General features: G+C 42.5%; 1 protein-coding gene across 1 annotated transcript in view; it reads left to right on the top strand.

Moving 5' to 3' along the window:
• Positions 1–585: 585 nt before the first annotated feature.
• kcnh3 (potassium voltage-gated channel, subfamily H (eag-related), member 3) overlaps positions 586–14,481 on the top strand; it is a 114,615-nt gene continuing 100,719 nt past the window's right edge. Inside the window, exon 1 of the mRNA XM_010880027.5 lies at positions 586–1,047. Coding sequence (XP_010878329.3) covers positions 972–1,047 — 76 coding nt within the window. The 5' untranslated portion in view covers positions 586–971. The remainder of the gene's footprint in view (positions 1,048–14,481) is intronic.

Genomic DNA, 14,481 nt, shown 5'->3' with positions numbered 1-14,481 from the left:
ATTGTAGCTAACATAATATTAATTTCCAATAAGATGTTTTTTATGTCTAAATTGGAAATAGTTACACAATAATACAAAAAATACGATTTCTAAAGGATTCTGAACATTACATTTCATGTAGTGTTAGAGAGTGGGGACAGGTTAAAATCCTATTTGTTCAGTGTTCTAGGTAGTTCTTATAAAGGTTTTACATGGTGTATCATCAAATCGCAATTAGGACAAAGTGCAAGACTCGTTGCTTGATAATGTAAATAGATAATTTTCATGCATATGTATGCATGTAATGTCCTGGGGACGGAAATGGCCCATAGATCAATGGCCCATAGATCTTGTTTAAAACAGTAGATCCCTTTTATTCTTTTCTGGGATTTGTTTGACTACTATTGTCAACCCTCAATTCATCTCCAAATGAAAGTCTGAGCGCATCACAAGATATTATCACCCACCACACTAAGTCTCTAGAATGCACCTAGAAGCATTGGTCTCTGGAAATGTCCCCAACTTATAACACGTGACATCTCGCTGTAGTAACCAGGAGAAACCAAGCAACCGCGCGCGAGAGAGCGCCGTACTAACGAACGCGAAGGAGGAGCATTTTTCCTGAGTCAGATCACAGCATCAGCACCGAAACTTGCGCTGTCCTTGCCGTGCAACAATACAGTCAATACGGTGCCAATAGGCGCTACCTTCTAAAGACAAAGACAAACATCCTGTTATCTATAACTGATAGTCGGCAGCTAAAGACTACCAGATTGGGGGTTTCCCAAGACCCAGTATGCGCGTTGTATTTTAAAAGATATGGTCAAGACCTCTGTCGCAAAGTGGAGCCACGCGTATCTCGGATCGGCGCGCTCCTCCAGGGGCTAGGATGCGCGCCCGGAACGTCAAGATTTTTGCCCGGGTTCGGGTCTGACCAGGAGGCCACTGCCACGGGGCGCCGAGGCAGGAGGACCCAGTCAACCCGGACCAGGATGCCGGTAATGCGGGGTCTGCTGGCCCCACAGAACACCTTCCTGGACACCATCGCCACCCGCTTCGATGGCACCCGTAAGTAGTTTACCAGCTTCCAGCGTAGCTATGCTTATTTATTTTTACTGTAAGAGCAAAGCACCTGTCTCCACACTGCTCCACTAAAATTATTGTATTTTGTTTCCATAGTTTCCGGGCATGAGATTAAGTTGAACATTTATTTACACAGAAATTATTTCTCATTAGAAAAGTTCGCGTGGCCGGCTTTGTGTGGTTTCTTTGTTCAATAAATTCTGTCTGGCTCCCAACTGAGCTCTGCACGCGCCAGTGCTTGTGAGGTAGCCTATAGCCTAAAGTAAACAATCTTCTAACCATGTCTGGTTATTATTGTGTGATGCATTCTAATACAGCGTCGCGTTTATAAATCACTGATTTGGAAATCACATCAACAATTTATTTTGATATAGCCTAGTTGTAATCTTGGGAATGATATAGGTTATTTGTGAGAAATAATAAAAACGCACGAAAAAACGCAAGAAATGTGTTTTTGTCATCACGGCGTCTTTAATCAGTAAACCAAATGTTTGTTCTAGTTAATTGGAATATGCGCTTATTTTGTGATCGAGATGACCGCTCACACACGCTGGTTTGGATCGACTGTACCATTTCCAAGCTTACCTTTGTGCATTTGTCTCTGGTGTTGAGCGTATATGCTATGTTTAACTGCAATACTGCGGTCCGTTGTTATTAAATAACTGAGCCACTGGGTAGTAATGCTATTCTCCTTCACCGAAAGCTACTAAATTAATAGGCTTCAATATACTTAGAATTACTTGGTAATAGTGTGCTTGGTCTACGTAACGAATTTTAAAATGAACGCAGTGCTCAAGCTCTGAGCGTATGGTAAAGCTGTCTTCAACCTATACCTTGCTATGTAATTGTCTTTGGAAAATTATTGTGGGTTTTGTTTAATATTCTGTTATAGCTCCTTATTTATATTTGAGTAAAGCTGAAATCTAAAAAGTGCAGTTTCAAAAGGCCATAGGGCGTATGCCCAAGTGGTTCAGACAGAGCTTGGTGTGTCTCGGTGACTTTTGATCCACTGTGGAGCCTGTCTTAGTCTCTGAGTGGAGCGAGAGTGTTCCATCTCACCGTCTCTGTGTGTGACAGTTTGATAAAACGACTCGTCCATACCCTTCTTGCTCTCTCTTTTGCTGTGAAAAAAGTTAGTCTGGTGGGAATTGTGTGCCCTCTCAGCAGTTATGGGTTTTTGATTTCATCACTGTGTTGTAACAGAACACGGTATTGGGATACCATCATGCCTGTGTATGTGTGCACGGCTCCTGTCAATCAATTGATTTTCTTGACATTTCCTTTATTCACCTATGGTTATTAGCCTATAGTGATTGTAATTATATTTATTCCAGTGTGTCCCCTAGGACTTCTGTCAGTGGCAGTGGCAATAAAAGCTTCTTCCCATAGACTTTCAGTCATTGTGCTAGTTGACTTTTTCTTGAAGCACATGCAGTGACATGGTAAAACAAGTGTTAGCAAAATGTTGGCAATCAAGCAGTATCTATTTAAAAGCATTTTGGCATATTAATTTATGTTGATTCATGAAATTTTATATCTGAAGTTAATTTAGGTTAATTCATGTATGTATATATGCATGTATGTATGTATGTATGTATATACACACTACTTTAACAATAAACATAAATTCATGTGTATATTTATGTATGCATGTTATTTTTGTGAAAGCAGTGGGTTGAGTTATAGGCATAAGATGCGTTGATGTTAAGGGAAAACACTTTCATAATATTCACACGGCACAACCGAGGACTGACCACCCCTCAGTGTAGTTCCTCTGTTTTCCAATTTTTTCCAAACAATTGTGCATTCATTTTTGTTGTTAAATGCTCTTTTGGGTTTCAGGCAGAGTATCTGTAAAAGCCCTTTCTGATTGTCAGAACCATGTGAACAATAATGTTTTAATAGCCTGTTCACCATAATATGCAGGCATTAATGCAACAACTCTTTTAGTTGTACTTCCTCTTATCAATGTCAGTAGGAAAAAGAGGAACCAGTTTGGATACAAAGAATAAAGAACTTTCAAACCTGTCCAATAATGTGATGAAAACACAAACTGTATACTGTAATACAAAGTAAAGTAATTAAAAAAGCAATAAACTTTCCTTGGTATTTTGCTTAAGGACAGCTTTTTCAGTCCAACTGAATGACCCAAGAATCCACCCACCAACCAGTTTGTTCTTCTGCAAAGCCTACCCCAACCAATCCTAGCTCATCCAATACATTCTTTGAAACACTTCATTTATAAGAAAAATCCAATAAAAACAATAAATATCTTTATTTTTTATAGGTGTAAAAAGCACAGCTTTGCCTGTCGTAGGTTGACCCGGTTCAAAGGTGGGATTTTACCCATCTTTGACTAACCAGCCATTTTCAACAGCCACATTCACAGCCCTCTATAAGGCATTGTTGGAGGAGGTATCGTCTGCAAAATTAATCATGTTGCACAAGCTAATAGCTAACACCCTTGAATCTTCAGGGATACCACTTGCTTCAAATTACACAACATTGAGGAAGTTCCTCCCGTGGTTGATCTGCAGTGACCACCGTGGACCACAAGGCTATGGCCTGCACCACCATATACACTGCTCCAAAAAATTAAGGGAACACTGAAATCACACACTGGGTCTCGATGAACGAAATGGGGTACAGATCAAAATCTTTACTGTCCATTGTGTAATTCGTTGAGAACAAAATGACATAACAAGGGTCAATGGAAACCAAAATCACCGACCAATTGGGGGTTGGATTCAAACTCACACCAAAAATCAGTAGTGCATATAGCCCCCATGTGTCTGAATGCACTCCTGACAATGTCTGGGCATGCTCCTGATAAGATGGCGGGTGGTGTTCTGGGGAATCTCCTCCCAGACCTGGATAAGGGCATCAGTGAGCTCCTGGACAGTCTGTGGCGCTACTTGGCGGCATCGGATGCACCGGGAGACACAGCAAAACATATTGCGACGGCACGTACGGATGTGCCACCCTGGACGAGCTGGACTGCCTGTGCAACCTGAATGGGCTGCAGGTACCGCCTCATGATACCAGTAGTGACAAGGACACTAGCAAAATGCTAAACTAGGGAAGAATCAGTCAGGAAGGATAAGGAGAGAGCAGTTGTCTGTGACCACCACCTGCATTACCATTCTCTGTTTGGGGGTTTTCTTCCTGTTGTCTTTCTAGTGCACCTGTTGTCACTTTCATTTGCACCAAAACAGGTGACATTGATTCACAATCGCTTATGCTTCCTAAATGGACAGATTGATATCCCTGACGTTTGTCTTGGTGTTATGCTGTGATGATTACTTGTTCCCTTACATTTATTTGAGCAGTATATACACTCACCTAAAAGATTATTAGGAACACCTGTTCAATTTCTCATTAATGCAATTATCTAATCAACCAATCACATGGCAGTTGCTTCAATGCATTTAGGGGTGTGGTCCTGGTCAAGACAATCTCCTGAACTCCAAACTGAATGTCAGAATGGGAAAGAAAGGTGATTTAAGCAATTATGAGCGTGGCATGGTTGTTGGTGCCGGAAGGGCAGGTCTGAGTATTTCACAATCTGCTCAGTTACTGGGATTTTCACGCACAACCATTTCTAGGGTTTACAAATAATGGTGTGAAAAGGGAAAAACATCCAGTATGCGGCAGTCCTGTGGGCGAAAATGCCTTGTTGATGCTAGAGGTCAGAGGAGAATGGGCCGACTGATTCAAGCTGATAGAAGAGCAACTTTGACTGAAATAACCACTTGTTACAACCGAGGTATGCAGCAAAGCATTTGTGAAGCCTTGAAGTTGTGCGTGTTATACAGCAGAAGACCCCACCGGGTACCACTCTTCTCCACTACAAATAGGAAAAAGAGGCTACAATTTGCACAAGCTCACCAAAATTGGACAGTTGAAGACTGGAAGAATGTTGCCTGGTCTGATGAGTCTCGATTTCTGTTGAGACATTCAGATGGTAGAGTCAGAATTTGGCGTAAACAGAATGAGAACATGGATCCATCATGCCTTGTTACCACTGTGCAGGCTGGTGGTGGTGGTGTAATTGTGTGGGGGATGTTTTCTTAGCACACTTTAGGCCCCTTAGTGCCAATAGGGCATTGTTTAAATGCCACGGCCTACCTGAGCATTGTTTCTGACCATGTCCATCCCTTTATGACCACCATGTACCCATCCTCTGATGGCTACTTCCAGCAGGATAATGCACCATGTCACAAAGCTTGAATCATTTCAAATTGGTTTCTTGAACATGACAATGAGTTCACTGTACTGAAATGGCCCCCACAGTCACCAGATCTCAACCCAATAGAGCATCTTTGGGATGTTGTGGAACGGGAGCTTCGTGCCCTGGATGTGCATCCCACAAATCTCCATCAACTGCAAGATGCTATCCTATCAATATGGGCCAACATTTCTAAAGAATGCTTTCAGCACCTTGTTGAATCAATGCCACATAGAATTAAGGCAGTTCTGAAGGCGAAAGGGGGTCAAACACAGTATTAGTATGGTGTTCTTAATAATCCTTTAGGTGAGTGTATATGGATGGTGAATATATACAGTGGGGAGAACAAGTATTTGATACACTGCCGATTTTGCAGGTTTTCCCACTGTACTCTTCAACTGCAAGTGAAAGAATCTAAAACAAAAATCCAGAAAATCACATTGTATGATTTTTAAGTAATTAATTAGGATTTTATTGCATGACATAAGTATTTGATACATCAGAAAAGCAGAACTAAATATTTGGTACAGAAACCTTTGTTTGCAGTTACAGAGATCATATGTTTCCTTGACCAGGTTTGCACACACTGCAGCAGACCTTCTCCAAATCCTTCAGGTTTTGGCGCTGTCGCTGGGCAATATGGACTTTCAGTTCCCTCCAAAGATTTTCTATTGTGTTCAGGTCTGGAGACTGACTAGGCCACTCCAGGACCATGAGATGCTTCTTACGGAGCCACTCCTTAGTTGCCCTGGCTGTGTGTTTTGGGTCGTTGTCATGCTGGAAGACCCAGCCACGACCCATCTTCAATGCTCTTACTGAGGGAAGGAGGTTGTCCCTCACCTTCCTCATGATCATTGATGCCCCATGAGGTGAGATCTTGCATGGAGCCCCAGACCGAGGGAGATTGACCGTCATCTTGAACTTCTTCCATTTTCTAATAATTGCGCCAACAGTTGTTGCCTTCTCACCAAGCTGCTTGCCTATTGTCCTGTAGCCCATCCCAGCCTTGTGCAGGTCTACAATTGTATCCATGATGTCCTTACAAAGCTCTCTGGTCTTGGCCATTGTGGAGAGGTTGGAGTCTGTTTGAGTTTGTGGACAGGTGTCTTTTATGCAGGTATCAAGTTCAAACAGGTGTAGTTAATACAGGTAATGAGTGGAGAACAGGAGGACTAAAAGAAAAACGAACAGGTCTGTGAGGTGATCAAATACTTATGTCATGCAATAAAATGCAAAATAACTATTTAAAAATCATACAATGTGATTTTCTGGATTTTTGTTTTAGCTTCTGTCTCTCACAGTTGAAGTGCACCTATGATAACAATTACAGACCTCTATATGCTTTGTAAGTAGAAAAACCTGCAAAATCGGCAGTGCATCAAATGCTTGTTCTCCCCACTGTACCTATTCTATTATCTATGGTTTTGCAGCATTTGTTTGCTGTCTTTACTAATCACCCACCTCCAGCAATCTAAGTGCAGTCATTGTGATGAACTGCCATGGATGTCAAAAGCTCATCATGGCCTCTTGTTGCTGTCAGACTAGAGACTGGGATCTGCCTGCCGTCTGAGTAAGAGTGTTTCAACAAAGCACTCAGTGAATTTACATTTCATGCCATTTTGGTATTGCATGTCACAGCTGCTTGAGACAAAAGCACAAAGCTTTGTGTTTTGTAAACTGTCTGACACAGACCGAACAACACAAATCCATCTAAAGCTCGCACGAAGCCTTGTACAGGCACCTCTCTCAGGGTAAGTTCCAAATGGCACTCTATTCCCTATACAGTGCACTACTTAACCAGGGGAATAGACTGGGAATAGACTGGTGATAAGGCTGGTGTTCTTTTCCAAGGCCTTTACACTTGCGTTGGCTTTCACAGTAAAATGCCTAGACTTTAGACTAGCCAACAAACATGGCATTGTGTCTTAGAGTATACCCAGTTCAAAACACATTTATCTCCAAATAGGTCAAGCTCCAGATTTGAAAGGCTCTTTATGGCTCTTTCTAATGTTTCTTAGGTTGTACCGTCTTTATTCACACGCAATATCTCGGACACCATTTTTCACTGAATGGGATTGATACGAGGCCTACTTTATCAACATTGCATAGAAATTATTTTGAGTGTGTACTCATGAAACAAGTGAGATTTCTCAATCAAATTATTACTTTAAGCCAGTGGGAAACATACATCTGGTAGCCGGAGAAAGAACGTAGCAACTCAAACATTTCTGGGAGATTGACATCATCTGACTGGCTGTTTAGCGGAGCGGTGCCAAATGATGACACAATGTTTATGTCAATAGACACATGTTCCAGATCCTTACATGTGGAGGGAAAAAATATTTAAAAATAAAAAAGTTTCTGAGAGGAGAATTGGGACAGCTGACATGTCTTTAGTATTGGGAAATATACTACACTAATAGCCCTCTAATAGTGCCTGAATGTCGACCTGGGTCTCTAACAATGCCTGTATGTCGACTTTGTTCCGTAGTATTTAGGAAACCATAAATGTCACATAAATAAACCCATCTTGACTTCAACCTGTTGAAAATGTATGGAAAGTATATGAAACTACATATGGTTAATAGGATCTTATTCTGGCATTTATCTTTGTTGCCTCTCTATAATACGTTTATTTGTTAAATGCTAGAAAGCGGCCTGCGGAGCCACTGTAGTTCGTGCAAAAATGTCCTACCTGTCTGTAAAATGTCTGGAATGCAGACCAGCCTCCTATTTCCCATTATCTCAGAGTGGTATAATAATTCAACAATAGTTTTATACATGTTTGTAATTTCAAAAATCACTACTTTGCGTTATTATTATGACTGACCTGTAAACTGACTTGGTCACATTACATGAAATATCTGTTGACAAAATTAGCAAAAATGGAAAGTCATTGAAATCGAAACAGTATTAAATTATCTTTCTGCCATTTTTAATTCATCCCAAAAAAACATATTTTTCATATTACATTTGATCCAGTGTGATGGCTCAAAAGTAATTACACCATGATCATTGCTCTGTGTAAATCTACAAACATTAAGATAAATCCTGCAGTTTGTATAGAAATGAATTGCATGCATGGATTATGCACAGATTTACAAATGAGGCCCCGGGAATATTCAAGATAACACTAATTGACCCAAGGGGTACGCTAATGCGATCAAATCTGTTAGCCACAACATCACGGACATCAATGGCAGGAATGGTATAAATGAATATTGGAAAGATGTATTTTACCATAGAGGTCTCACATTTATAAAAACCTGGTCCATAATGTTCAATAATAATATTCAACTCACACTTGTTAGTCACATGTAATATGTAAATGTGTCTGAATAATTGGCGGGAGACTACATGTTTCCGGTTTCCTTGTCATAACAATAATAGCTGCCACAACTGACTCATGCCTAGCCACTCATCAGACTGCTGTTTCTCATCTCCCTCCGTGCCATCAACCTGATCCTCGCTCCTGGAACCAAAATGCTGATTCTATTAATAAGGCCTTTTTATGTTTCTGCCACGTTTCTTACGGTAGTTGGGCATCATGCTGCCTTCAGTCTCCATTTGATGCTTGCTAGTAGGTTTCCCGAAATGTTTGAGTGTGACGCTGCCTTCCCTCTTCCATCTAGGTAGGTTGCATGCAGTAAATGGCCACTCCGTGATGTTACAGCAGCAGGCGACACTAGCGAGCTTCTGTCTGTTTCGGAGAGAAAGGGAGAGAGCTGTTTGGAATCGTAATATCATTGGCTTCATCCATATCAACACCCCACTGTATGTTCTGTTTTAAATAAAACCTCTTAATCAGAGATGCACCACACAGGCTTTTAATGAAGCAATCAGCCATATTCTGAATGTCATCCTGGTCTGTGCTAATCAGTTTAGGCTAAGTCTGTTCAGCAGATGGATGCATTTGGGGCCTGTCTGCTTTGTTAGGTTACTATGGGACAGACTAAACAAGACTGGTCACCACCTCTCTCCAGAGAACTCTCAAATCAAACTCATCTTATTAAGCTGCCTTTACCTCTTACCACGGTTCTCACCATGTGCTTATACAGACATCCAGCTTGAAACCCCTAAGTGCAAGCAGTAAGCTGAAGTGCAGTGGCTAGGAAAAAGGTCCTCGAAAAATCAGCACCTAGGAAGAAACCTAGTGAGAAAACACGCTTCAGGGGTGGCCAGTCCTGTTCTGGCTGTGCCGGGTGGAGATAATTAGATTTCGGGATCTTTTAAGGTTAGATCGTTTATAAAGATATTCAAACATCTGATTGACCAGTGGGTCAAAAACACCTCCCCAGGAGCACATGCCAGTTGGTTTTCATAAGCGACCGTTCTCACTCATTCTCAGATATTTAAATGTCTGGTGGACATTAAACAGGGACAGCAACAGCTCAATAGTTGGTCCTAGGGTCAGGTACTCAAGGATTGTGTGAGAAAGAGAGAGTAACAGAGAGAGAGATGGGCAGAGAGGGTGTCCAAACAGAATTTGAGTGAAGATCAGACAGATGGACCATTGCCCCCTTGGACTGCTACACCATATACACTGGGAACAGAGATGAGAGGGCCTTTCAGGGACAATGTGTCCCTGTCCAAAGATAAAGTTCCACTGGACACGGGGCCAACCAAGCAGGAAAGGGCTCCACACACCTTGCCTCTCTCTCTCTCTTCCCTCCTCATTATCCAGTGTCTTTTCCCTTGGTCCCCCTTCTGTTTCCTGTATGGCTCACACCTCCAGACTTAAGGTGTTCATTACCTGCTCTGCTGAACTGCTCTGCCGTCAGGTGATAATACCAGGAAGTGGGATTGGGACGATTAGCGGCGGTGCTCGGTGGTTACAGCCAGGTACTGTTTCTTACCCAGGCCTTCCTCTGATAGTAGTTATCGTGTTCTCTGTCAGGGATGAGGTTGTTATGGGTTACTGGGGCACTGGGTTAGTGTGGCCACTGGGTTGAATCATGCACTTCACAGGAAAGATGCACCTTACATATTTTGTCTGAAGGATAATAAACCTGAAAATGAACAGCATACTGTTATGTATCTCAAACCCATTGCATGTAGAGACAAAAATAGTAATCTGCGTTTGTACTTAAAGAATGACCCATGTGTCCCGGTGAGAACGGAGCCCGGAGTCGTCTCAATCCTTTCAGCTTTGTGTAAATGGCTGCAGGCCAGGAGAAGACAGAGTAGTGTGGTGGGAGACTGTGTGTCGTGTTTGTATTGTACCAGGATGTTCCCTGGGGCGGTCCACCAGCTCCATGTCAGAGACACAATCTCCCTCTCATTATCAGCTGTGGATATGGAATCATGGCTGCCCAAGGGAAGAGGCTGAACAGCAGGAGGGAGAGCGGAGGGGCGAATGGGGGGGGGTGGCAAGGAGGAAGAGAGTGGGTGGGTGGGTGGGAGTATGGGGGGGGGTGTTGGGGGAGGGATGGAGACAGTGGGGGAGAGGGGAGGTGGGGAGGGGCAGAGGGGGGAGGCGGCAAGAGGGAGAGAGTGGGGGTGGTGAGTGGGGTGAGGAAGGTGGGGGTAGGGGGAGTGTTGGGGGAGGGAGGGAGGGAGGGAGGGAGGAAAGGAGAGAGTGGGACTGAGAAGGTGAATCTTGTGAAGGATGAAGGAGAATGGGAGAGGGAGGAGAGAGTGAGAGGGAGGAGAGGTTGAGGGCTGAGAAGGGGGATACTGTGAGAGGGAGGAGAGGTTGAGGGCTGAGAAGGGGGATACTGTGAGAGGGAGAGTGTGGTGGGCGTGAGAGAAGGAACATTCCAGGATTTGTTGTGGGTATGAAATCGTACATGTCAAAAGACGTGAGGTACACAGTCGGGAGGACAAGTATGAGAGAGGGGTTGGATTGGCTTAGAGGGAGTGAGACTGCTTTTCTAGATCACAACAGGATGGGAACACAGAACAACACAGGGACCCACTTTATTATGTCATGTTTCGTGTCTCTGAGACAACAGGCTAATTGCATTTTTCATTCCAACTGAAAACCGAGGTATTGGGCCCATCAGTTGTAGTTGGACATTTTATAATGACAAGAGGACAAGGGCTGCATCAACCAATGGCACCCTATTTCCCTCAGAGTGCTCTGTGGACCTGGGTGAGAAGTAGCTTGTTTAGACAGGGTGCCATCTGTTGATGCAGCCTGGGGTTTCTAGAGAGTGTGGTTAATTATCTCAGTTAAAGAGTCTTCTTGTACAATATTTAATTAGAGGTAACCTGATTAGAAAAGCGTATAATGTACTGTACGTACCTGTATATAATATAACTCGTCAGCCCTCACTGTAAACTCATTCCAATGATGGATGTTCTTATATGTTAAGGTTAATAACAGCACTGTCCAAAGAGTGCAAATGGAGTAGACTGGTTAGTGTATCTTATCCCAGAACCATATTCCCATAATAATAATAATAACTGTCAGCTAGTCGATTTTTTGTTCTGGAACAAGAATATGAGCAATATGGAATAATTGACAGCGGGAAAGGTGGGAATGTTTAGTGTAATGAAGCAGTGACGTACAAGGGGAATATGGCTTTGGCACAACAACATCGCAGAGTAACTGGATTCTGTATGTAAGATTGACATATTAGCATATTGAAGATATAGCACAAACACCTGAATAGGCTCTTATAAAACAGTTAACCACCCAACTGAAACAGTAAATGTTGTGTCATGCCAGCAAGCCACACAATTTCTAAAATAATTGCTAAATATTTTGTATGCATTTTTTAAGAATGTCTAATTATTTTCAACATATGTAGTTTATTTTCCGTAAATTCATCACACTGGTGGGGAGAGGTCCGAAATACAATGTACTGAATGTCAAGAACCCAACAGGCTGCCTTGGGATCAATAGATATTCAAACACACATTTATTATTTAAAGTGACTGTGAGCTTGGATCTTTCGAGGGTCAATGTATGTTCCCACATCTGAATTGAAAGCCATGGAAATGTTGAACCTTGGTTTACGGATATTTGTAAGAGTACTTTAAATTGTTCAAATTGTTTTCTTGTTTGTATTTTGCCTGGATTAGGATGTTTTTCGAATGATAATTATTCATAATTAAAAAAGCTAAAATTAGAGTCCATTTCAATAGTAAAATATTTTCCGAAGACTGGTCTGGAAGGAAAGGTCTGTGCTATCAAAATTCCCTTTTGATAGCACAGTTCCCCTTAAACTGCGCAGCCCAGTGCGATGCGATTGGCCAGTAATTTAAGGGGCTAGTACTGTATCTGAATATGGTTGCCATGCCTAGCCACGTTCTTGTGACTCCTTCTGGCAGCTTTGGTCCCGGTGAGCTGAATAAGGTAGAAGGCTGGAGAGTGCTTTTCTTCTGATGGATACGCATTCTGGACTAGACTTCCTGCTTGATAAGAACCAGAATAACATTGGGTGTAAGACATACTGTATCTCACCTCCGCCGGTTTCACATGCTACTCATGAATGGGCAGCGAGGTATCGGTAGCGATCCACGTGTTGGTGACCCTTGATTTAAATGCTTTTGTCCATGAAGTGTGATGTAATGCAGATGAAATGGTGCATGGATGTTTCACAATTGATGGTGTTGGTGCTTTACAGTAAAATATTTGGTTCTGTTATGTTGAATACTGTAGGCATTATGCAACCTGGCAAACATTGAATCAGCTTTAATCTTGCTTTACTTAACAAGTGAATAAACGTATTTGCAGAAGAGTAGAGAAACTCTGGATCTTATGGTCTGGTAGACTAAAGCTCTTGAGAAGATCAAATCCGTATCCGTGGCCTAAGGTTTGTGGCTTCTGTCACCATGTGGAGCTCAGTATTGCCCTCAGCTAACCGCTCCTCACTGTAATTGCCTGGCTTTCAAGCACCAAAAAGAGAATGAATGAGGGGTTATGACACAGTGTGTTGCCTCAATGATCAGAATGTATTCTAAAGGCCTGGGTTTAAACCCCATGGCTGCACCTGCTCTGGGGGCATGAAGGGGGCAAATAGGCAGGGCACAGGTGTGAAAAAATCAACACGTCTCTAACTTCTTTCGGATTATTTGATTTTGGCGCGGCTCTCCGTGTCTCAATTCAATCATGCGAGAGGAGAACACGAGAGGGAAAGAAATGGAGCGAGACCAAAAGAGAGGGAGCTATTGACAACATGGACATAAAAGGAAGTTGTTAAAGACGATGTCAGGGTGTGTTGAAGACAAGGATGAATAAATGACGGGTCAAAATGAGACAAAGTTACCCAGAGGCTCTGAGCCAGGCTTTGCTTTGGTAGAAAACTACTGTGATAAAGCGAAACTGACAGGAGGCACATTAATGGAGTGGAAGAGGAGATGCACCAACATGGAACACCAGCTTAACCAGAGACGGGGGGGGGGGGATGAAGAGAACGATAGGAAGACGAGGAAGACTGAGGGAAAGAATGAGATGTAAACAAAGGGAGAAAAAGTAGCACTCTGTACTTTATTGGCATCACTGGTCCACTGGGGAATATGTGACCCACCACTCAACAATGGCCTACTGCTCGCAGAAAATAAAATGGATTGAGAGCCTTTACAGAGGACCAACATCGGAGACAGATCCCTTATATAAAGTATGAAAATATGAGCTGCGGTCTCTAGATGCCCGGAAGATTGCCTGGCCTCCATCCAACCGGTAATTAGTTTATCTCAAAACACATTTAAACCAAGGTGCATCCCAGCTGACACTATACTCACTCTAAAGTGCACTATGTCTGAGCGATAGGCTAGAAACTACTTACACTAGACTTTCTTGGCTGTTAAAATTTGAGAATTCCGGCCATATAGAACAGCTACTGGACATGTTTTAAATAACCGTATAAAATTTTCTCATTTCCAACCATATTTCTTAATTCAATAATGCGCATTAAAATGTATGAATATAAATGTTGTCCCATTGCATATTAAACGTTGAAACACGTTTTGCTACGTAAGGAAAGCTATTTCAGATAACTAGGCTATTTCAAATAGCTACACTTTTCTGTGGTCTTGCTGGCCTCAGCATGTTTTTCTGCTTCGCCTTTGACATTTCGGAGTCGTATGCTGGAGTTGCTGCCGGAGTGTGTGGCTTTTGAATCTAGCGCCACACTTAGTCAGATGACCAAAAACTCAGTAATGTCTTACTGTAAGAGCGGGCCGAGGCTCGCAGTTTTCTTGGCAACAGATCATATAGGTCACACAATATTAGGCTACTTAAT

This window comes from Esox lucius, chromosome 16 (genome assembly GCF_011004845.1).
Source record: "Esox lucius isolate fEsoLuc1 chromosome 16, fEsoLuc1.pri, whole genome shotgun sequence".
NCBI lineage: Eukaryota > Metazoa > Chordata > Actinopteri > Esociformes > Esocidae > Esox > Esox lucius.
The sequence above is the reverse complement of the archived record's forward strand: the minus strand, read 5'-3'. Positions and strand labels throughout refer to the sequence as shown.